The sequence below is a fragment of the Drosophila novamexicana genome, unplaced genomic scaffold, assembly GCF_003285875.2.
Source record: "Drosophila novamexicana strain 15010-1031.04,08,12 unplaced genomic scaffold, DnovRS2.1 tig00000008-arrow-pilon, whole genome shotgun sequence".
Taxonomy (NCBI): domain Eukaryota; kingdom Metazoa; phylum Arthropoda; class Insecta; order Diptera; family Drosophilidae; genus Drosophila; species Drosophila novamexicana.
Window position 1 is genome coordinate 4,287,915 of NW_020824765.1, and position 25,265 is coordinate 4,313,179.

The 25,265-nt window shown below is 39.9% G+C and overlaps 3 protein-coding genes across 24 annotated transcripts; all 3 read left to right on the forward strand.

Moving 5' to 3' along the window:
* The first annotated feature begins 278 nt into the window (after nucleotides 1-278).
* LOC115771566 (resistance to inhibitors of cholinesterase protein 3) lies at nucleotides 279-7,742 on the forward strand. 22 transcript variants are annotated; one of them, XM_030717320.1, is made up of 12 exons: nucleotides 283-372; nucleotides 1,649-2,084; nucleotides 2,208-2,324; nucleotides 2,551-2,705; nucleotides 3,581-3,724; nucleotides 3,794-3,920; nucleotides 4,160-4,180; nucleotides 4,673-4,965; nucleotides 6,640-6,822; nucleotides 6,938-7,030; nucleotides 7,180-7,329; nucleotides 7,390-7,742. In XM_030717320.1, the coding sequence occupies exons 2-12, from the start codon at nucleotides 1,871-1,873 to the stop codon at nucleotides 7,522-7,524; spliced, it is 1,632 nt and encodes a 543-aa protein (XP_030573180.1). In that variant the 5' UTR covers nucleotides 283-372; nucleotides 1,649-1,870; the 3' UTR covers nucleotides 7,525-7,742. The 22 variants fall into 22 exon arrangements, 19 of the variants coding, with proteins under 19 accessions (XP_030573322.1, XP_030573331.1, XP_030573339.1 ...); XM_030717327.1 differs by lacking the exon at nucleotides 283-372 and adding an exon at nucleotides 1,157-1,239; XM_030717345.1 differs by lacking the exon at nucleotides 6,938-7,030 and having other exon boundaries at nucleotides 282-372.
* Nucleotides 7,743-8,404: 662 nt separating this feature from the next.
* On the forward strand, nucleotides 8,405-9,448 carry LOC115758182 (NADH dehydrogenase [ubiquinone] 1 alpha subcomplex subunit 11). The gene is made up of 4 exons (XM_030698726.1): nucleotides 8,405-8,478; nucleotides 8,685-8,947; nucleotides 9,008-9,102; nucleotides 9,161-9,448. Exons 2-4 carry the CDS (start codon nucleotides 8,691-8,693, stop codon nucleotides 9,313-9,315), a joined length of 507 nt encoding a protein of 168 aa, XP_030554586.1. The 5' UTR covers nucleotides 8,405-8,478; nucleotides 8,685-8,690; the 3' UTR covers nucleotides 9,316-9,448.
* A 14,092-nt stretch (nucleotides 9,449-23,540) lies between these two features.
* Nucleotides 23,541-24,578, forward strand: LOC115758663 (probable palmitoyltransferase ZDHHC24). The gene is made up of 2 exons (XM_030699405.1): nucleotides 23,541-23,871; nucleotides 23,925-24,578. Exons 1-2 carry the CDS (start codon nucleotides 23,640-23,642, stop codon nucleotides 24,500-24,502), a joined length of 810 nt encoding a protein of 269 aa, XP_030555265.1. The 5' UTR covers nucleotides 23,541-23,639; the 3' UTR covers nucleotides 24,503-24,578.
* Nucleotides 24,579-25,265: the final 687 nt, after the last annotated feature.

A 25,265-nucleotide genomic window follows, 5' to 3' on the forward strand; every position in this document is an offset into this window, starting at 1 on the left:
GTTGCCATTTTTTGCCATGGTATTTATAGAGAGATAATCGTTTCAAGCCGGCTAAAAACTATGAAATTATTATAAAGGTTGTTGTTGATGTTCGCAGAATGTCGAATAACTTGTGTTATACAGGGCTGACAAACAAAGAATAAATCTTAAAAAGCGGATAGAAATGGAAATAATTGGCGCCTAACTGTTGATTATATTATATTAATTTGTCTAAACGTTTTACAGCACTGCTGATTTTACTATCGATAATTTGTGGTGGTGGACCAATAAGTTGGCCAGACGTATATTGATTTTCCGACCACACTTCATAACGACAAACATATAGTTTGAATTTAGCATTTAAGAGTTTTTGAATACTTAATTTAAATTAAGGTAAATGGATTGGTATGGTATGGATTAGCTTGTGTTCAGCAGAAATTGTGAAGAAAAATTGGAATGTGTGCATCAATATAATTGCGTCAAAACTGTCACAATTCGAGCGTTACAAATCGGTATATTTATTTATAAATAAGTTATGAAAACATTTGTGAACTGTGCGACATTGACTTCTTACAATGCCCGTGACTCTATAAATAACCAAAGCGAGGAGCACTGGACATGGACGGCGAATGTCAGATCTTGACCATACCAACAAAATAACGAAGGCACAAGCATTTAGAGATACTTAGCTGTGCCATGCGACTTGTTAATTGGAGTATGAATGTATGTATGTATGTGTGCACATGCAACACTTTCGCTAGTCAATGAGCTCGAAAGCGAAATGAAAATTGTTAGAGAGACGCTACTGTCTGGTCCCGGCAAAAAACATTAGTATTTACAATATATATATATATGTATGTATGCATGTTTACAGTCAAAAGAGCGTGTGCCGTGGAAATGATAGTAAATATGAAAACAAACAACGAATGTAAATACTTATGTATTGGTATGCAAATTCCGTTATGCGGCCGATCAGCGCGTGCGCTTGTGTGGTGCGCGGGACTGTCAAAACGCGCGCGGCGAGTGCGGGCGAGGGCGTGCATGTTGCAAATTATTTTGTCGTATTCATTATATTTTAGTTTCGGCGGCACAAATATAACAGACAAACGCCCAAATTATGGCCGACTGGCGGGCTGGCTGACTGGGCTCGCGACGCGAGCAGCGACGCGACGCGTCGTCGTCGCTGAGCTGTTTTTAAAAATTCGCTAATAGTTTGAAAAATTTTGCTTGGCCAGTTCGGCAACAACATTGGAGCTTTGCGTAAGCATTCGTCGTCGTTGGCAGCGCCATTGAATGGAACTCTTAGATCAATAAATTTTAATTATTGCTCTTGTTGTTATTGTTGTTGCTATTATATTGTTGATTTTGATTTTGTTTTGTGTATTTGTTGAAATGTGCGATCGTTTCAGTTTTGAATGCAATATTTATGGTTCACGGCAAGAATTATTAGACAGCCAAAAAGACTGAAAAGACTGAAAAGTGTGAGCGCTAAAAATAAAATAATCGGGACTGCTATTTATGTAATAAAATTTTTTGTGCCCAAAAACATCAGAATTCAAATACTCTGTAATTGCGAGCAGGCGCAAAGATGGGTTCAATGTGAACCTTTGTGCCCAAATACATATAGTCTATGCATATAGATTGAAAATTGTATGTGCGTATTTTTCAGATAATGCAATAACAAGGCAGCTAAATAAATAGGAAAACTGCATTAACAAACGTAACAAAAATGAGCCAACGCCAAAGTTAACCTCAAAAAATATTCGAACGCCGAACACAACAATAAGAGCATCAGGTAAAACACCAAAGAATTCTCAACTGGAGCACGAGCAGACACGGAGAGTTGCCTTACGATTTGAGCTTTAAAAGGAACGCCTGCGATCAAGTCAACATGTCCACAGCATCGTCGCAGCAGCAGCAAAAGCAGAAGCATCGCTCAGCCACGGAGGAGAGCATGTCGCCCAAGAAAATGGGCATCATTGCGATTGTGACCGTGGTTGGCTGCATTGCCATATTATGGCCAAAAGTATTCCATCCCATGATGTTTGGCGGAGCGCCGCCCAAGCCAAGCTTTAAGGATCAGCCCCAGCGCGGCGCACCTGGCGGTGAGTTTCGATCTTCACATAATCTAATCTAATCGTATTATTTTAATTTGATTAATTTCTTTAATTATTGAATATTGTACGTGTGCGTGTGTGTGTGTTTTGGTGTTGTCCTGCTCTGACCAGGTTGTTGTGATGTCGTGCTTGACAGGGAGCAGTTCATGAACGCCTCAAAGCCGGGCCTCGAGCCGTTCGGGCCTCATTTGTATCGCAAACAGATCAACTTGTACACGGGCGAAATAAGTAGGTGCAATCCGTGAAGCGTTTTCTCCCCCTTTCGTTAACTAATCTTCAGCTTGACTAACGGCACGATTGTCTTGATTCTAACCAATCTAACGGCCTTTCTCTGCATCTATCTGATAAATACTCACATATTTAATCGCTTCACTCACCGATCTACAAACATGTTGATTGTTTTCCTAACTCTCTGTACACGTTTAATTGTTTGCCATATGTTTATTTCGCACAGGTCTGCGTCAGGAACGGCCAGCCCACCTGCATCCGGAGTCCATATATCAGGCGATGCGTGAGCGGGGCCGCGCAATACCAGCCACGCCCACCGTTCCGATAGTCGAGCGCAAGAGTTCGCCAAGTAACCCACCGCCCCGCATCGTTGACGGCCGGGTGAGTTCCGACTTCGATTTGCAGCTCATTTTCCATTGACGACGAAGTGACGCGTCATCTCATTCGCATGGTCTTCGTTGGGGACGCTGGGGATGAGACATCGGGCCAGTCCTATAAATAGATGCGTTTATTTTATTTGGATTTGGGTTTTGTTTTTATGACACTGCACGCAAATTGAAGGCAAAAGACAGCCGAAAGAAAATATATACAAAAGCAACCGTAAAGGAAGAGTGGGATGAGCAAACAAAAAAAAAAAAAAAGAAAATACAAAAAAAATATTGTTCATGTTGAACTTGTGCCAAATCCAATGCGCCACCTGCCCGCGCATCCATTTGTTGTGCTAGGAAACTACACACGGTATATGGAAGTGGAAGTGTGTGCGGTTCCGACCTCTAACACATACATATGCAGAGGAACTCTTTAGAGCAGGGTCTGAAGCCGATATCAGGTAATTAGTTTATATTTATAGTCGAGCATATTGTTATAAGACAATATTACATTCGTAGGCCAGGGATTAAGACCCGTCGACCCCTCGTTATTTGGTTGTCTAATCAGGAGGTCTTTCTATATGTAGATATTGATCGGATTTTTGAGGTATTTCCTATGACGAAATATAGATTGGGAAACTATAGAAGATATAAAGAAGTGTATGCGGACACAAGAAGTCTTTATAGCAGCTACAAAGTCCGACATCAGCTAATTCCTGTCCAATTGACAGTCAATTATGCTACATAGATTTCTTAAGATTAACAGTGGAGGATATTGTTATAGGTAGGATTAGACGACATATCCTCGTTATTAAGTTGCCTCATTCTATATATAGAGGGGCTGATATTATTCACATTTAGAACTTAAATTTTGATTTTTATTTTAAGCCTGGACCCATACCTGGCATGCGACCGCCAATGGGAGCGGGTGCCTTTCATCAGCCTCAGCAGCGAGCCGGCAGCAGCATGGGCTTCCTGATGCCGCTCTATACCATTGGCATCGTGGTGTTCTTCGGCTATACTATTATGAAGGTGGAAGAAACTTGGATTTACTTATTCCTTGAACCATTATTTACTTATATACATACTCACATGTTATAGATTGTATTTAAGAAGCAAGTACCAAATGCACCGTATGGACCTGTTCCAGCGGATCCAAGCTTCCGCCAAGAAGTTTTTGGCCAACAGAATCACAGCCAGGTGGAGGATTTAGGCGGCACCAAATTGGGTGAGTTGAGCTCCATGCTGAAATATATATAGATGATGATAGAGACTTCTAGCTTTACGATAACGACTTTTTGTAGTTGCACATACTGCATCCTTATATACAATAAACACAAACACACACACACACACACACACACACACAGATACACAGACACTAGCACAAGTACTTAACTCATAATCAATTACTAACCAAATCGTTCATCTGTTTTTTGAATTTTCTGCATTGCCATTTGCGAAAAGGTTGGCGCGAGCATCAGACAAGTAAGCTAGAAAAGATTTTGTTATTTTTTTAAATTCTTGAGTTTGAGTCTTTGTACGCATTGAATAGTCGATGTTGTGTGAGAAGATGCGAGATCTCTGATCGCTCTGGTTCAGTTTTAAAATATGTCCTCCTCATTTGGTGTAGTTAACCAAGAGCATCGAGGGCTCAAGCCTTTGATGTGTTCTGTTTAATTTTTAGATTTTTTATATAAATGTTGTACTTGTTTGTTTGTATGTATGTATTTAAGTGTCTACTAATTCACAAGCCATAACCAAGCCAAACCAAAACCACATTGGAGTAGTTAGAGAATTTTTGTCATACATATCGTAGTGATAAAATACGATTTCACACCGTTCCCGTTCTCTTACCTTATTATCGTTAACTATTACAATTATATTTTGTTGCTGTATATAAATGACTATGCTAGCTGTTTCGTTGTCCTTGCCTCAACATAATTGTTAGTTAAAGCAAATCCTACGAACACTTTTTAGGAACTGCGACGAGCGCAGCGAACGGCAGGCGCAACGACAAGGAGCTCTACAAAGCCACCTTGTCGGCCACGGAAATGGCCACCAATTTGTCCAGCACGCTGAAGGCGCACCAGCAACAGTGCCACGCCCAGGCACTAGCCCCTAAGACGCTGGCCGAGGTGGAGAAGTCGCTGTTCAATAAGGAAACGGAGCAGTTGATGGAAATTGAAAAGTTGCGCAAGAAACTCGAGGACACGGAGCGAGAGATGGCAAAATTAATTGCCGAAATGAACACCGATCAGTATGAGGCAAAGGTTAGCATCCATCCAAACGTAGCTAGCCGCATTCATGCACAAGTGTGCGCTGCTGTCCTCCACGTCATCTCGTGGAAATGGTAGCGCCATTGTCCATGACACACATATCCATTTAAACCATATGAAACCATTTAGATTTTCGCACAAATTTAATGTACACTCGTACATCTGTATGTATACATTTTTGGTTGACGCGCGCAGTTTTCATCGGCGTTTGATCTCATTTATTAATATGCTATATTTTTGTATTCTCATTTTCAAGATGATTGCTATGAAGTTTCTCAAGCGGCAGCCAAATTTCTAATGCAACCAACATTTATTTACCGCATATATAATACGAAATCACAGATATAGACCAAACTAAGTACAAGTCATAAGTTCGTTTCTACTTTTGATTTCTAGATATTACCGAGTTTTATCTATACCCGTACATGTACTATACCCTAGTCCTCGAAAAGTTTGACATTCTGTTTGTGTAAAGCCACAGATTCTTAAACCAGTGTTGTACAAGTCCGTCAGCTCCTGATTTGCATGCTGGAGCGCGGCTTTATAATATCGCTTCTGTGGCCCGCTCAGTATCCCATTTATCTATGACCTTTCTCTCTGTTTCTCTCCTTGTTATGCTCACGCTTCAGCCTGTTGCATGTGTGGGCCTCGATATGGACTGAACTCTCTTCCCCTTTCTCTCTGTCATTCTTTGTTGCACTCTTACTAAACTATTTGCCGTCTTTCTTTCTAACTGTGCTCGTCTGCGATCGGCATGCGAAACTGTAGCCATACTAACTAACTATCCACAAATACTAAATACTACTAAGTATGTATGTTTATACGTAATTGTGTCTGTAGCTCTCTATTACTATATCAATACTTATGATGGGGGACATATTTTAGAAACCAAAACAAAGAGACTGGAAATTAATCATACATACATACATATGATATTTATGTATGTGCTTAGAAACTTTTCGATTCATAGTTTACCTTTTGCCAAAACTCATGCCAATTCACAATTCATACGAACTTACATCGAAAAGTTGAGCCTTAGTCAAAAGCAAAGCCAATTGCCTATTGCCAATGCAAAATGTTTATTAAATCTACTTACATTCTGTCGTTTCTTCGTTTCCATGTAACACATGTACAAATATATATATATATATATATATATATGTCTCTCCCATCTTGTATATTGTCGAAAAAATCTATACATATATAAATGAAATCGAGTAGTTGTAACGGCTATACAAGGTCTTATAGACGCTGCCGACGAGCAATTGAACGGTCGAGACGTGCACGGGGCGAGGAGCGAAACTGAAACTGAATCTGAATCTGATTTGAATAAGGTTAGCGTCGACGACGGGCCCGCCGCAGCAATCGTTGAAAGTTTGTTAACATTTTTGTTTTGTTTATTAACCAGCCAAGTAACTGAGAAACCCCAATTAATGCACTTTTTTCGTTGCGTTTCTTAACAACAATTAAGTAAATATTAAAAGTAAATATTGTTTAATTATTCTAATTAATTTAGTACATTACAAATTAATTTCAATTATTTTTGTCTTTCTTTTTTTTTTTACTTTTGTTGAGCCAACCAACTTTAAAAATGCTCAGTTCTTTTGTTAACTTTAAATATTTCAATGTTATGCCAAAATTAATGATCCGAAAATAATTTTCAAACAGCATCACGACGACAACGAAAAAACGAATTTGACAACTGTAGAAAACCAGAACATTTCCAATGGGCATACAACTAACGATCAGGAGCAGAATAAAACACAGGGTATAAAGGATGCGACTAACACAACACAACAACAGCAGCAGCAAAGGAAGCGACGCGACATCAGCGCAGAGCGTGAAATGACGGTAAAATTAAATATTAATTGCAACTCTGATTTGTACAGTTATACTATTATATTGTTTTTGTATATACTGGCATGATATGTGTATAAAATTGTATACATACATTGATGGGGTGCAGGTTCTTGGCATGGAGGTAACAGCCAGTTGCGAGGGCGGTCAAAGATGGACTGGACGCCCTCCAACGCCTGTCTTCCGCGCAAATAGTGAACATGTAAGTGCCTCTGCTGCACCTTATTACGATCAAGCGAATCCTGCCATAGTCAAAGAAATTTCCAAAAAGCGAAACACTTTGAAAAATATCTAGTGCTTATGAAAATAGTGTCTGCCATATGACTGACAATTGGTGTGCTTTCATTTCAGTCCAAATTGGAAGAAAATCTACCCGAGCCGCAGTCCATTTACTTGGAGGGCGCATTGGCACACGACTCGCAGATTTTGGTGGCCGATTCACAGACGAAACGTGAAGAGGTCTACGATTCTGAGCTGAATGGATCATCTGAGGAACCGGCAGTAAATAAAACAAACTTCTTAAATCACAAAGAGTACAACGAATTTTCTTTCTTATCGCAGGTCATACTCAGCAGCAAGATGACGTTATCATTAATTAATTTGGATGCAAATCAACAAAATGGTAGCGAAAACCAACAGGAAATTGAGAGTCCCTTGGCTGATGATATTGAAATAATTGGACACGACGAACACTAAAATGTCTACTACTTTTATATAATGCAAACTATATATTCATATGTATGTTTGTCGCAATCATAATGCAAACATCGAACCCTATCGCATCGCTTTGCCTAACTTGCTACTTTCAAGTTTATTTGAAAACAGGCATCACATGATTGGAAGATATGAGTGAACTTTACCAGATTCATCACGAATGTTATGACTGATTAAACAAACATAGATCCTGTTCGTAATTTGTCATTTGATATGTATATAATTATGCCCATATATGTATGTATTTCTATATATATATATGTATTGTGTGTTTTATCGATTTTGTTCTCGAAATCATATAGTTTTTGCTTTGTATCTGCACCTGTTCGGTCAACTGAACTTCTAAATGTATGCCAAAAAAATTCATTAAATGGATATCCATGCCTCCTTATTAAAAGTGCAAGATTTTACGTGTATATTGTTAGTTGAAAGGCAAAAAACTAGTCTACCATCATTTAAGAACTAAACGTATTCACATTTGAAATCAAAAGAATCATTTTTAATTTTAAACGATAATTTTTCAAATAAATTACATCCTCCATAGAACCCATACAATAATGTTCGATTGCACCTCATGATCAAACATTAATTAATGTTAGTGCCACAGTGTTTGTGAATTTAGAATAAAAAGAATACGTGTAAAAAAAAAACATTTTAATCATGATTTAAGAAAACTTGGATTTCTTTTCTTTTTAACTTGACTAAAAAATAGATTGCTAACAGTATTTTCAAAATAGACATTACAGTTTATTAATTTGAAAAATGTTAGGAAAAGGCGCTACTTTTTACTTTACAGCATGTTAAACTCAAAATGGCATGTTGTTAGTATTTTTTAAGTATTTTAATGGTTGTATTTTTCTCTGGTTGGTACACACTGGTCAACAGCTGTTTTGTCAAACTATTTTGCGTTTGGGAATAATTACGTAAATTCGGCAGGTTAGTAAATTAATGGATAGTTTAAAGCATTTATCGTTGAATTAATTGTCTCATCAAATGATAATGGACCAGGGAAATGTTAACAATATTCTGCAATGCCCAAAGCGCACTGTAAAAACACTTGGCCAATGAGCGGTAGACAGATTAGTTTGAATATTTCTGTGATTATTATTTACTTGCATACATATGTTTTTTATGGTATCTAGGCAAATATGTCGATCTTACGCTCCAAATACTACGACCATCCTGATGGCGAAGATGCCTTTGGAAAGATTGTGGCCACAAACAAATATGCCTTCGTCGCCGGTATGGCGTGGTCCGCATTCGACGTGTTAACCCTCACCAAGCCACAGGGCTACATACCCACTCTCGGAAGGTTTGCCTACAACACGGGCCCGCTTATGGGCATGGCTACAGCATTTACGCTAACTACGCTCGCTGCCACAAACGCCCGCGGCAAGGATGATAAGTGAGTGTTAACTGGTTTGAGCTTTCCAATTCTTATTTATACAAATGCCATCACTTGCAGAATTAACTACCTGATTGGAGGCTTTGCTGCTGGCGGCGTCTTTGGCGCATGGAAGCACAATCATGTAGCAGGCCTGTGTGCTGGTCTATTCCTGGGTAAGTCGATCTAGGCTCGATATAACAATTGTGGCTAAACGTTTTATTTTACTGCTAGGCATTGCCGGTGTCATCAAAAAGATGTCCATTGAACAGGGCTGGGAATTCTTGCCCGACCCTCCCATGCGTCAGTATGGTGGCGTGAATATTGCCAAGAACGATTACACTATTATGGCCGAACGTCCCAAAAACTGGACCACGGAAAAGAAGTAAAGAGCCAATCACTGAACATGGTTATAAGCTCTTTCGTGTTTTTAGTTATTAATGTACCGAAGGAAAACCGGCAATTGTGTAGCTTACAAACGAATGTAAACGAATAAATGCCAACTGAGAAGTGATACCTAAAGCATATGTTCGCTTAAAGAGGCAGCTGAGCCGAGAAGAAAGCGAGCCAATCGCGCAGATATGCTAAAGTATGAATTACAAGATGTCACAAAAAGCTTTTCAGCGCTTGGGCGCGCGAATTATTGATGCCAAAGAGCCAGCGATCACATAACAGTCAACAATAACAACAACAACAATAAGAGACAATATTTGGAATCCAGTCACGCTCACAGTTAAGCCAACAGTTTTTGGGTTCTTCGGGTGCCCATTTTAAAAGCCATGAATGTGCACTTAGTCACTTGGGTCTTTTCTCTTATGCCTTTTTACCTTTCTTAAGCGTGACCGTGAGTCATGCGGCATGTATCTACCTATGTAGTATGTCTATATGTATATGTGGACAGCACACGCATAGCAATCATAAAGCTCTGGCCAGCAAGATACAATAAACTTGCACATGGAATGGGTGAGTGCACATGGTTTAGATGCTTTACATTTGAGCAAATTAGCTGCTAACGTGTTACTAAGTAAACATTATCAGTTTGTAATGAGCAGCTAGCGATCGCAGTCTATCTATAGAGAACAGGTTTTAGGCAAAACTTAAAGCTAGGGAAAATCTGTTTCGGTTCACACATAAGCAACTATTCTTCATGCACACTTACAGGAAATTCCGTCGAATTGCCGAGAATTGGTAGGCTGGAGCTACTGTTACGACCATTGCTAACGCTGCGTTTCCTGTTACCAGTTCGAAAGTTTCTCATTTTTATTATTTTTTATTGTTGTGCGTTTCTTGTTGGTGCTAGCTGCTGTTTTGCTGCACTTCGCTTTCTTAACCTTTGCCAATTCTGGGCTGAGCTCAACATGGAAATTGCAACGCCAGCAACTGCTGAAAATCAAGATCTTCTGTCTTAAACACGAACAATCGCGGCTGCGGTTCGTTTAGCTGAGCTGAGCTGAGCGGAGCTGAGCTGAGCGGAGCGAAGCGCTAACCATGTGAGAATGCGAATGAGTCTGAGAAAGCATGAGGGTTAAGACCTCTTCGTTTTTAGTGTTTCATAAATTTTGCGGTTTCATTGTGGCGTCGTGCTCTTTTCTTTTTTGATGGAATAAAGTTTTGTTCTGTGACTGACCTCTAAGCTGGGAACCGTTAAACTTGCATTGCGTAAGATGATGCTCATTTGCTCAAGGGCTTGTTGATGAATCTTTTTTATATAGTATTTCATTTATTTATATAGTTACACTAACACAAGTAAAATATTTCGATTTTAGTAGTAGTTACTTTATTTATTGTACACCAAATATATAAATATTAATTTGCGCAGATGCCGAAGGCTTTAGAAATCCAGCTTAAAGAAGCGGTACATACATTTTGTAGTATTGTGAAATTCCCAATTAGTGTAACCAAACTTACCAAAGACAAAAAACTTTAAATTTATCAATTTCTGTGTTGCCAAATCGCCACAGATCCTTGGAAATGCGTTTAATGGTAAGAAACCGTTTCCAACGAATGTGCACACTTGCGAAAGTTTTCGATAGTTATGTGATTCAATTTGATTGGCATTATACGGTTTTAAACAATATATTAGTTATATATTCACCTTGATCTTTGTGTACGTTCCACGGAGCAGCTCCCCGCAACTGCTGCTCCCCTTTGCAGGCGCGCAAACCAGTTGAGCAGCTTGCCCCGAGAGAATTGAAGTGCGCCAGTGCCGGCAGTCACTAAGACTGACTAATCTCTGGCAGCTGCTCCACTTCGCTGTCTGCCGCTTGGCGTGCAGCCGCCGTCGCAGCCGCAGCCGGGTCTCCAGCTGTCAGACATGAGCATGAGCATAAACTCCGCGATCGGGCCGTGATTTATGGGATGCTTTTGTGTAGCAGTGCGCATTTGCTTGGTTGCCTTGGGGATGACATCATCATTGGCAAAAATTCATCCATCGCAAGTAAAACAAATCGCATATTTATACGAAACATTTGCGGATCCCACTTTCGCGTTGACAAGGAATATCAAATCGGACGGAAACGCTGTGCAACAAGACGCTTAACAGTCCCATGCATCATACATGCCTCATAATATCGGGAATAGCTATGGAAGAGACACACACACTCACGAGCACACACGTAAGTATGGAACATTTAAATATGGTTAAGCGACTCTTAATGACACTTTTTACTAATTGGCGGAACGCTGCCGAGCCCGACCCTCTGTTAAATGTCAATTATTTGCGCCCCTGATGACACTTATCCTGCTACTCGGGCCCTGGTCCTTCTCCCGTGGGCTCGCGTGTCAACAGGATACAAAAACTAAATATGCAAATGTCAAGCAAGGATTACAGCAAAGGTCTCTGGGGATAGCTCGCAAAGTATTTGAAGTTTATGGAAAGATCTTAAAGCTTTTAAATTAATGAGACACTTGAAAACACAATGGAAGACTTCAGTTTGTAATTGTCATGTCACAACATTGTTCCGCAGCGTGTCTGTGTGTGTGTATGTGTGTGTGTGTGTCTTGGGTCTTGGGAGAGGCGTTCGTAATTAATCTTATTACGACTGCAGTTGCCCACATATACCCTCCCCGACGCCAGAGTCTAGCTGGCGTTTATGGAATTGCTGGTCCATCGGATGTCGCACATTCACGTCTTGTAATCCTTTTAATAAACCCGCGCAACTCACGCGACACCAGCGTCAATTAATCACCAAGATCGCAACGGACACGGAGGCGTATGGGTAGATGGGTAGATGGTCGCTCCGCCGAGTCACAATGCACATTCATCCTCATCTATGGGTCGGCAACACAATTCTGCAATTAAAGATCGGCGACAAGGCAGCGCACAGCGCAAAAGAAGATACACTCGCACACACACACACACACACACACACACACACACAAGCATAGATACGTGTGCAGCTGTGTGTATCTGCATCTGCAACTAACATACTATACACATTTGTTGTCATTGAATCGGTGTCAACTCCAACGACTTCGCCGCGCACAGTGGGTCAATATCAATTGTGTTTCGAAACCCTAAAAGGATGGGAATAATATCATATAGTTAAATGTGTTAGAGTAGTAATTCATCTCAGTTGTAAAAGTTGTACAACAATTCCACTGAGTGATTGGTGAAGAAAAGGTTGCATAATATTTGTTTATGTTTATTTACCAATCTGCCCCAAATTTATTTTTTAAGATATTTGTGAAAACTCAGTTTTGAGATGTTTCACGCTTTCGCCAAATTCAGCCCTACGTGGTGGAAAATGGGTGTAAAAGATGGGCATAGTTCGGGGCTCAAATTAATTTCCCAGAATCTTTATGAAAAATTTATTTAAGACTTATTTCACACTTTTTTGTTAAATCCATCCAACTGAGCGAGTTTAAGTTTAGTCCTGGAAATAGCGATGGCTACATATATATTTTGTTTTTCGTCCGGTCGGTTTCAAACTAATTTTCTTAGAAGTTTTTTTCGATGATTCAAATAGCTAGTGAACCACTGTGCCTGTGCGCACATCAGATGATTTTGCTACTGCCTAAGTAGATACACATATGGGGCCAGGGACACAATCCATCAGTGCACACAGCTAAAGCATTGCGCAGCTGCAGCTTGGCTGCGGTGCGGGGGCTATGGTCAAAAGGGGGAAGGGGAAAGACAGAGAGAGAGGGAGAGAGAGTATTCATTGCTTGACATTCTGAGTAGCCGCCGGCAAACAGACAACAGACAACAGCCTCGCTTTCGAGATGCAAATGCAACGGCAACGGCAACAAATGCACGCGGAGCAGAGTCCTTATCGGATTCACTTAACCCGATCGGCGACAGCCCGCGCCGGCATGGGGGTCATAAGTGCAGAGTAAATAAAATATATTTCTGAGTTAGGCAAGAAGCCGACGACGAAGATGATGCCGGGTCCAAGACGTAACAAATAAAGTGATTGAATGCATTTGGCAGCTGTGTGAGCCGAGGGGGGAAGATTGTGAATGGGGAACCGGGCGAGCTGTAAGCTATTGGTGTTCCAGCGACAATAGCACGCTTTGGGGGTCTCCTCGCGATCATTTTAGTTGTTGTTGTGGCTGATGTCTCTGCATCTCAAGTTGGATAACAACAAACAAGAGTCAAAACCGGTCGCCAGCGACAGATTGATTTCTTTTTCGTTTCCTTTTCGCATCCATCAATTGTGGCAGCACTTTTGCTGCTCAAGTTCCTACAAGCTGACATATTTCAATATGCTCTCCACTATATACTCTTCCATATATGAACATACATATGTTATGTCGTGGAATGCCTGCCCATGCTCCAGTTGTTTTGATTGACATCTTTCAATGGACCGAGGGCATTGTCGTTGACAATAAACTGTTGCAACACCAAGAACTTCAACAGCACTTCGACGATCGTCCGGGTGCCTCACTATTTACAACAATTGGAAATGTCGTCTAGGTTCCACAGCCTGAATGGGCTTCCCGTTTGGAGCCACCCTAATGGCAAACATGTTGCAGATGGAAATGTTTATGTTGCAATGAATTGTTTCTGATTTGGCCATAAAGTGCGTGGAATTGTGGCGCAAATGCATAAATCAAGTTTAAATTCGTCACAAGCGACTCCCAGATTTCCCGATCTGGCAAGAGACAGGCAACATTTGTTGCAAATGAACTGCGGCATATTGCTGCAGCTCCTTAACGGGGCGTGGCATGGCAGACACTCTTCATACTCTCTGCCAACTTGCAGCATATTCAATTATGAGACTTGTGGCAGCTGCTAATTTTCTTTGTTGGGTGTCTTCGTTCCTCGATCCCATTCCACACACATACGCACATACTCACACACACTCGCACACAGTTGTGATTTGAATGCGAATATGAATACAGAGATGAATACTTGGTGGCGTCGCTGGCTCCTCGAGTGGCATTCTTGGGCTGCCGCTGTGCCCCATGCCTTGGCCTTTCTTTCGAGTGGCTTCCGTTTGCGGCTGGTCGCACAGTAAATCTTCGGCTGGGCGTGGTGTGGGCGAAGGCGTCGTGACTCATGTGAACTGCAACGGCAACTGCAACCTTCGCCGAGGCAACGCTCAGCTCATATGAAATCAAACTTGAAGCACACGAGTTGAACTTTTTATTGCCTGGCATTTAAAACCAATTCCGGCTGCATCGCCTCCGTTAAGTGCCCCTAATGGCAGTCGATTGACATCGATCCATACGCAAGTGCTGCGATCGCCCAGATCCAGGCGCAGGCGCAGCTTACCCCATGCCTCATGCCCCATTCCCTATTCCCCATTCTCCATCAATTGCCGCAACTTGAAATCTCAGCAACATTGGAAGCTTTCAATTGCCAGCTACTGCTACGATGGCTACTTGAGGCCCCCTTCCCCCTGGGCTGCTGCTTCCCCTTATTTATGGACTGCATTTCATGCCACTCATTTGCTCTTTTATGCTGGCAACGAAAAAATCTCTGCAACGCATTGTTCCCAATTCCATTTACAATGCATTTTGTTCGCCGAATTTCCATTAATTATGAATGCTGAACACCACGAAGCGAGGGGTATACACGACTACACATATGAGTTGTATGCGGCAGAATAAGGTCCACATTAAAAATCAACTTTTCAGTTATAGAGTCAATATATACTTAAAATATAGATGAAAGTTAAAATGTTTTTGAATATTCTTCGCTCTCTTGTTTACAGGGTATTCTTTTGGTCTATTTAATGAAAACATTCGAGTAACTTAATCATTTTTGGGTTTGTTCGGCCGTCACTTAATTGATTCAATTATGCAGAGCAAATCATAATTTTCGTTTGATCAAATCTCACGAGAATTTCAATTGTTCGGCCCCATGAAGTCGGAACTTGGACTCGATCGTCTCTTGATTTTGTGAATTAAGCGCTTATAGACAAGATTTAAAAACAATTCCCCCCTATGAACAGAGTTAACTTTTTGATTGATTACCACGTGTCCGCTTAATCTTTATTAGAAACTACAAAAAATAAAACTTCTGCACATTTATAGAAACGAAATATATATTATACGCTAGGGAGCAATAGGTTATAATCGATTGGGGAAGTAAATTTTACAGTTTGTTAAAATGTTAAAAATGTTATACAAAAAAGTTGTATTTCTGATAATACAGAATCTCTAATTGTATGCACATACATATAAACTACTAACTGTGTATGCACTGAGAGAAAAATTAAACCAAAATGTAAAATTCTTGAGCATTCGACTATTTTTAAATACAGAGATTTCTATAAGTAGTTATTCTTAGACTGTTAAACAATTAGGGATAAGTTTTAGAAAGTTTATGTAAGATATTTTTTAACCTAAATGTGTCTCATTATTCTCCAAGTATCTTATATTAGCCTATATGCATAAAGTATATTGCATTTAAACAGTTTCTTCCAGACATACAATTATTCTCAGTTAATAGGAGCTACTGTATTTTGTACATTAACTTGCCTTTAAAGGCCCATTATCCATAAGTTGAATTTCGAATGGAATTTTAGTATGCGCTGAGCTGGGCAATTTTTCAATCAAGAAACAGGCGTCGGGTGCTTCTGGAAAATGTGCATACATCGAGTTTTATTCATAGCTATATCGGGTTCCGGCATCTCTGACGCTTTGGGGGCGAGTCCATTTCCATCTATCGCCACAATTGGGGCCAGGGCGAGGGCGAGTGCGACTTCGATTGTTTTGTCTGCGCGACTTTTACTTTGTGGTTGGGTCTATTGTCGAGACCCACTTAGACACATGGACAGACATCGAGACAGCGTTCAATTTGCGGTGCTTCTTTGGGTCCCCCTTGGGTCCCCTTTGGGTGAGCTATGAGCTGCTCCGCAGTTATCTATTGAACACATTTAGCTCTGTCTACTTTTTCACTGTGTCACGCTTTAATTGTCGTTGTCTGTCGTTTATTTTGTCGTATCTGTCGTCAGTTACTTTAATTTCGGCTAGCTTCCGTTTTGTGCTCTGCTATTTGTACCCAGTACTTGTGGCACAAGGGGTTAATAGGTATCCTTTTACAGCCTGGATCCGGGCTCGAGTCTTAGGCTAGGATATCTTACAGGCTCAGCCGAGTGTCAGGTATAGTCGGAGGTGATCGGGGCTGTTTAAAAGGTATTGAGGATCTGACAAATCTATCCTCTTTTATCCATGCTGTGCTTAGAAGAAGGAAACAGATATAATCCTAGATATGGAAAGATCTTTGTTGTAAGGAAAAATCGTACACAAAATAGATAATCGGAGTCAGAATTGGAAGAAGGTTAAGTCAAGTTTTACATAAGCACGACTCACTCTTAAGTCAACAAACAAGTGTTAAGATTGATTGGTTTGAAATTAATGAGAACAGTGTTGGTAAACGAATATAAATGCTTGTAACATTCTGTCATCAAGTATTGTATGTACATATGTATGTATTAAATACATTATAATTTAACGTATTTGATCATGTTTGTTTTTTATAATAAAATGGAATTATTAATAATAATAATAGAATAGAAGGCATTAGTCCAATAACAGAATCCCGATTTAGTCCAGTTTTAGATTATGTGTACCGTCTGCCTTCTAGATAGTTTTCTGGATATTATATTAGCAGCCAGTAGAACCGGAATATACCCGATTTAACCTTTTTTCTCTCTCTGTAGTGCTTGTCATTTACGAGGTATATCGAAAGTTGTGAATTCGCTAGTTTTATTCTCGCTTTTGTGCGCCAATTTCGTTTTGTTCGACTGTTTACTCTTGATCGCATTGTATCGTTTTTATTATCTTTGGGTGCGCTACTTATTGGACGCACTGTGGACATTTGAGTGGGTGCAGGTGGGTGGGTGCAGGTGGGTTGCCTGATTGTTGACTGTGTATAGAGACTCGCACATGGAGAATACGCATTTCGGTATTGTCTCGCTTCCATGCCTCTCTCCTCACTCGCTTGGTCAACTGCGCGCAGCAATTCGTGACAATTTCCATTTCTACAGGGTATTCATCTCCAATTTACAGTTGCTGCCGCTGCTGTTGCTGTTGTTCTGCTCCCGGTAATAGAGATTCTCAGCACACTTTTCGACATGCTTTTGACTTTATGGCCAGCATCGAAGATTTGTCGCTGACAACTCGCAACATGTGGAACTCCCGGAAAGTCGCAGCCGTGGTAATTACGACCATCACGCACATCGCACATAAAAACGGTGCATCTTGTCGTCCGGGGGCGGTGGCATGTTTTTTTCTTCATTTTAGTGGCAATTTAAGAGGAAAGTTCTTTTACAAAAAAATTGATTCGGTGGCAATGGGTGGGCGTTGCACTTGAGTACGGAATAAAGCTAGATTTTATTTGTAATATATGGAACACGAAGAACCAAGCTGTATTTTCATGTACCCAACTTTGAATAGGGCTTCAAACGGGCTTTGAGCCGAACCAGTTCCAGTTCGTGAACCAACAATTCTTTGGTTCCAAATAGATAACTTTTAAAGGGAGAACTTAAATATACCCAAACCATCAATATAAAAAAAAAAAACAAAACAACTTAAAAGAGCCAAAAACCGAAGGAAGGGATTTGTTTTTCAGCCCTGGTAGTAATATTTCTTAAGTCTTTAAACTCCACTTGTACATACTTAACTTTACATTTTTTATGTATTGAAAAATTTGATTGCCGTTTTGAATGTCCATTAAATGCCTGTGATAAAACTGCAATCAAAATTTTATAGAGCCCAGTCAAAGAAATCAAATTGCACTAAATCAGGACTAATGTGCCTTTTACTATGCGAGCTTGTGCATATATTTATTTCCATTTCCCTGTTTATGGAGTGTCGCATTGTGAAATTTATGGACATCGCACATGCCACAACAAGCACCCGCCGGGGCAAAGACACAGTACGGCCTGTACCTAGTCAGAGCTGGAGTCGTACTGCAGTTAGAGCCTTTGTGCCCATGTCAGAAACATTATCGAAATTGAATCACTTGAGCAATTTGTAACGCAACCCACCCCGGCGGACTGTTAACCAACAAGCTGGAAGGAAGGAGGCTGTCACAATAACAAACTAAAGTAAACTCGCGAGTGCATATGACACTCGTACTCCAGGGAGGGGAGCTGGGTGAATCTGGCCTTCTGTCTGATAAACATGACCAAAAAATGTAAACATACGCTGTTTATTCTAAACTCTCGCAAGTTACCAAATCCCCCAACTTTGTTTCGCTTTCTGTCTGGCACCCACTTTCTATTTGCGTTGCATCAATTTTTGAGTACAGTGGAGCTGGGCCAGGATGACGCTAAAAAGGGAAACCCCGCGACGAAAAGAAAGCAAAATAAATGGAATTACCGGCACGGTAAAAGGACATAGCTGCGGGCATCCTGCGGCGCAGCCTGTTGAGTAATGTGATGGCCGCACGCGTCTCGCAAAATGGAAGGAACGTGCAACTTACCCCCGGAGCACACGGCAGCTACTGCAGCACCGAAAGGGCTGATATTGGACTGGTATTTGGCGTGGGCGCAGACCAGCTGGATCAGCTCCTGGTGCTCGGTTAAGCTTGCTGATTTCATTACTTCGCCTCATGTTTATGCTGACTGCACCGAAATCCGGGTGCCAGGCCACGCCTTGCCCTTGTTGTGACAACCCCTGATGACTTCCCGTCCCCGTTTTATGAGCCCCTTGTCCATGAACGTGCATTTGGTGGTCTCTAAAGACGGCGCTTATCAGCAGTTAAGTCCTCTGGTAAGTCAAACGTAAACAAATACAACCCTCGGGACAAAAGGGCCTTCCAAAACTGTCTTCGGGATATTTATTGCCTTCGTTCGGCTTTCTTTTAATAACTTTGCTTTCGATGGGGCTTAGCTTTGTTTCTCTTCATATTTTATATGTTTGTTTTTTAAATAAACAAACAAGAAATCGCTGAGAAAATACACTTTAATGAATTTTAAATTTAACAGACTTTATTTAGAATTTTGTGCTTGCAAGAGTTACTTTTGTCCCACTGTGCGCAGTTTATGAATAATATAAATAACTGCCATATAGTTTATGTCACCCATATTTACTAATTAACATTATTCGGCTCTTATTTCAGGTTTAGCTTTATACAGCTGGCAGCGTGAAATATGCACCAAATCTCTGGCTTACTCAACTTCCACGAACCAAAAGCTATATGGAAAAACAGGTGGGTGAAAATTTCGAAAAAATTTGCCATTATTCAAAAGGCTCGTAACTTTATATATATAACGGCTATAATAAACAAATGAATTGCAGCTTTAATAACAAACAAAAAAAAAACAGAAGTCAAGGCATTAATTAAGAAAGGGTTTCACACATTTCGCACAATCCACCCCCATGCATGAAACATACCAGTAAAAGTTTTAGTGGGAGGAGTTGAAATTGTAAACTCTTCTACAATTCAGACCTTTTGAGTACGTTTCCAGCGAATTAACAAATTTCATTCGTTCATGTGGAAAATTGGCGGAAAACGGTTGAGGGCAACTTTTTTGTTTACTTTTCGATCGGATGCAAATTTATTTTAAATAATCTTAGTAAGAATTTTGTTTAGATGTGTTGAATATTTTTCCCAAAATGTAGCCCTTTTAGATAAAAACTTTGGTCAAAGGTTATATTCTGATATTGTACGAAAAACGTTGATTCAAACTTTTTCTTCTAAGTTCTTGGACTTCTCAAATATACTATATTAAATACTCGAAACATGGAAATCATGGAAGTACATTGGTTTATTATGAAATTACAGTTCAATTTTAAAATAAATTAATGTTTAAATAGATCGTATGTATGCTTATCTGGAATAGAAAAAAGAATGTTTGTTGAAACTAACTACATACAAGAGTTGTTAACATAACAAACATATCTTTATAAATGTCTACAAAAAATATTTGTGTATAAATTTTAAGCCGAGGCTAGTTATGAAAAGATTTGCAAAGTGAGCTTGCGGGAGAAATTACATTTAAAGAACCCAAGTGTCTAGGTCCAATTAGAAAAGTTGAATGTGTCCAATTAGAAAAGTTGTGTTATTCTTTAATTGAATGAAAAACAAAAGCGAAAGTAAACAACGCGTTAGCTAGTCGTCGGCATTAACCCGTATTAATTATAATCATAAACTATAATTTTCACCCAACACGCGGCCAGTAAAAAGAATCACTGACCGGAAAGACTGAACTCTTGCGGGTCTGTTGGCTGAAAAAGAAAGCGAGCACACATGTATGTATATATGTATAAGATATATAGATATATACTTTTATGTACTATATACATTTCGTATAACTCTCGAGCCCGACCATGCTCCCAAACCAGAACAACTGCTCGCGTCGCGCGTTAATCTGGCCAACAAATTGTCGAGGGGCCAAAAAGACAGTTTGCCATTTTATGCGAAATGTTGGCACAAAAGTCACATGTCAAATAGGTCGGATAACATAATGCCCCCTCCGGTAGTCTTGGTTCCTGGATATATCGTTGCAGTTGAGCGTCTTTTGCGTGCAGAAACCAGAATTTCAATTCTCCTCGACGCAGACATTCGCGTGGGTGCCCAAAACCTGACTTCGACAACAAGCTAAAATTGTCAAAGCGCGTAGTATGTAAATTTGGGAGCTTTACGGAGACATTGGGCATTCGGTGTGACGCATAGGTTTTGCTCTTTTCGGGTAAGGTTCTAATTCGAGCAAGTACCATTATATGAAACCCGAACGAATAACCTTGGTATCTGCAAATTCTTATATCATTTCGAACATGGATTGTGTTCTTTATTCATCTAATCCAGAATAAAATACATAGATAAAAGTTTGTCTTGTGTCTAACTTATTATTAAGTACCCATAGACAAAATATCTGATATTATTATCTGGGTTCCATTTCTTTAAAACAAGATTTCGTCAGTAATTAACAATAATTTTCTATTTAAATTTTCCTGATACACAAGAACATTTTATTAGAAGCCTAATATCAACTTGCAATTGTTTTCCCACACTTTATAAATATATGTTTATTACAATTTATCTGCCCACACACCTCCTTAACGCAGTATTTGTTATTTAAATTTTAAGCAAGCCCACCTACTCAAATTCTCAAGATGCCTTTCGGCACTTTTATGTATGTCTGAATATATGCACATGCATATACATATAAGCTTTATCTGCCGTTGTAAGTTCACATTTTATCATCATCTTTTGCATTTTACACGCAACTCTGTTGCGGAGGTGCCGCAAATGTCTTGAAATGAAACTGGATTTCGTGGTGTTGCATGTGTGGGTGTGAGTGTGCGTGCATGTGTGAGTGCATTTGGCATGGGGTTCGCCTGGCCGTGTCCGTGTGTTAGTGAGTGTGACACTTTTCTCTTTTATTGCATTATGACATTTATTTATGATCGCTCTCGCGCCCCGACACAAGCCAGACCCAACTGCAAGGGGAGTGTTGAAAAACGACATGCAAAGGCAATTCTAGGGTTGTTTCTTGTGACACTCTTCAATGTCGCATTCGCAATGGTCATGTGTGTGCGTACGTTTGCTATTTATTGCTATCAGCTCTGACTTCAGTTGAATTCGTTTTTCATACTTTTTCTTTCTTTATAATGCGAGCTTCCTCACGATTTGCTCTGCTTTCTAGGAAAATTATCACGAACATACATAAGTACAAGCATGCATATACATATTTGCATGTTGTATGTATGTACATAATTATGTAAACGTATAAACGTATGCCAAAATGCCAAATGCATTTCCAAGACCGAACTGAAAGCTCGAATCTGACAGCCGAATCTGGGGCTTGACTGAATCACACCTTTGTTGCCGTTGCTGTTGAAACTGATAAATGAAAAGTTACGTTTATACATGCATACATATATGAGCACCTTAATAAATATACGTGCATGTGTACATACATACATACATGCATATGTATTTATGTTGTGTGCAGACTTCCAGTAATATGCATGCGTCAGTCTGTAGCTGTTGCTTTGAACGAGATCTGAAAGAGCTTTGGGTGTGATATTGCGAATAAACCATACAAAAGTCAGACACACACACACACACACCAACACACACATACACAGAGAACTACACAGATGTCTAACTGCTATGTACTTTATTTTTCCACATACTGTTTTTCTCATAATTGTTTTTCAAGAACAGTTAAATATAAACAAAGCTTGCGTAATGCATTTAAGCTTGAAGAGCATGAAGAGAAACAGAAATAGAGAGAGAGATAATATCGAACAGAGATGACCAATGGCGTAGTCTTTTCACACAAAGATCGGTCGCCGGAGCGCAGAACAATTGAAATTCATTCAAAAACTCGTAAACTTAATTACCGAACGACGAACAGCAACAACTTGCAAGTGTGGGTCGCACGCAAACTAAATACATACGTAGCAAAAATGGCATCTCAAACAATATTCAGTGTCAATGTGAAGTGGGGGAAGCAGTTATGACAGTATATGTATGTATGTATTAACATACATGCATACATACATACATTCATATGTATTGACTGTCGAGAAAACAATTACAATGCAGCATTGCTACAAGTACCATCTGAATGAATAATTATTGTGAATAGTGAACATTTACTTTAAGAATACATATTTCGTGGCATCTTATGGCTATATATGTATGTGCCTATAATATAATCAACACTTTTATTTGTGCATAAATAAAATTGTTTTACCAATCCAACCCACATACCTACAACTGTTAACAGATTATGTTAAATCTTTGCCATCAGCAAATGTTATTCGACTGTATGCCATTCTATTCGTATCCTATATTGTTTTTTACTACTATATTTTCTTAAAATCTACATTAATATAAATAAGTTCAAATCTGGTTAAACTAACTAATCGTCATTTTGAGTTCTATTAAGCCGTTTATAAATACAAGCAGGAGTGCCCGACTAGCAAACACCCTTCACAAACATTTACAGACACTCACACACATGCACGCATGGAAGATGAAGACTATGAAATTTGTAGAGGCTTCATGGGGATTAAGCGTTAAAATAGGTTATTTCCAAATTTGGGGGAAATGAGGAAAGGTAAAAGTGAAGTAGTGAGGTATTTCTCTTTGTTGAATGTAAAGAATCAATACATTGAACGTAAAACATACTGAAGCCTACTTTTCTCGTCAGATAAAACCTTAGTGAGCTTAGTGAATAAGCAAATATTTTGACCAGTATAGAAAACAAATTCAAATCGAAACTCATCTAAGATCAAAACATTATCATTTGACTTTAAATTCCGGTGTTGTTTGTCTGAAAAACCCGTATACCCGCAAATGAAGTTCCGGCGCAATCCATTGCCCCGACGACTCGTAGACGTCCTATGTTTCCTAACGATAGTCGTTGTGATACCCCTTGGGATTCTCTATGACTTCATATTTGTGTTGCCGGCATACCATCAGCCTGGAGGATATGCATATGCTTTCACGGTCCTTACAGTTATATTCATGTTCCTCAACGGAATCGCAAACCTGATTGCCTGCATGATAGTTGACACAAGCGTCGACCGTGAGTATTGATCGACCCGGAGCTGGAACTATGTGACTTCCTTTCGCCTTTAGAAGAGCGTGTCGTGCTGTACTCCAGTGGGGATGTGGAACCTCTCAATTGGCGACACTGTGCGATCTGCGATAAGCTGGCACCTCCCAGATCCTGGCACTGCAAGGCGTGTGGCGTTTGCATATTGAAACGCGATCATCATTGTATGTTCACGGGATGCTGCATTGGGCATCTAAATTATCGATATTTCGTGTGCTTCGTGTTCTACCTGTTCGTTTTATCGGCCCATCTGCTAGCTTATAATTCGATTCATTTGAAGAACTTTTTCAGTCTATTGACTATTTTTCATTTCTGGACCGAACCATGGGGAATGCTACACAAGCATTTGCTTTCTCTCAATGTGCTGCTATTCGTCCTAACGTCCGTTACTTTGGTCAATAATGTGCCCCACATGTTACGGGGTCGGGTCTGTACTGAGTGCAAGTCGCCGCACAAATACAATTGTGGAGTCAACTACAATTTAAAAAATATTTTTGGCCAGCAAATGTATATCGCTTGGCTTTCTCCTCTGATCGAAAGTCAATTAGCTGATGATGGTTACACGTGGAAATCGAAGACGGTAGACGATAAGTTGGAATAGGTAAATGCAGCAAAAGGAATAGCTAATAGCTAATGTATTTGCATTTTGTTATATATTTGTTAAAATTATTGTAGAAATATTAAAATTATAGGAAATTTTGTTAACCATGGTCTATTTTTAAGGTCGCACAGGTTCCAAGATCATAAAATAATACTTAACTTCAGTCCAATTGTTGCTTACGAAACAGACTCCTTTAGCCTACATTTGCCTACGATTTCTCCTAGGATGCAAATTGGGGCTTATCTGATTAAAATTTTAGATAATATTAGGTCGCTTTTTCTGGGTGTAAGACGTGAAATAGACTTTTTGTAGGATATGCTCTACATGAACCTACATACCAAGTTTGTTGTCTTATGATCTCATAGATAAATCGATAATTATCGATTTTTAATCATGGAGTAGTCTATGAAGAAAGCTAAGCTTGATTTGCTCATGATTTGAGCGAATCAAAATTTATTCAAAAATCAAAGTCTTTTGGCTTTTTAGGTCTCTTGGACCGAATATGAAGTCATCTAGTTGCTCTAAAAGGCACATACATATGTGTTTTAATAAAGAAAACTATAGACTGAGCATGGGACTCAAGAGGTTGGTGTTGGCATTTGCATCGGAGGAAGGTGTCTTAACGGATTTGGTACGTGTTGTCTGGACCAATCTTCGGGTCGGCTGGCGGCAGTGAAACAAGCCCCGGTCAAGCCGAGGCCCTTAAGTGTAAATTGGCCATGTCCAGTGCTAATGGATCGACGCACGCCAGCGCAAAAGGAAA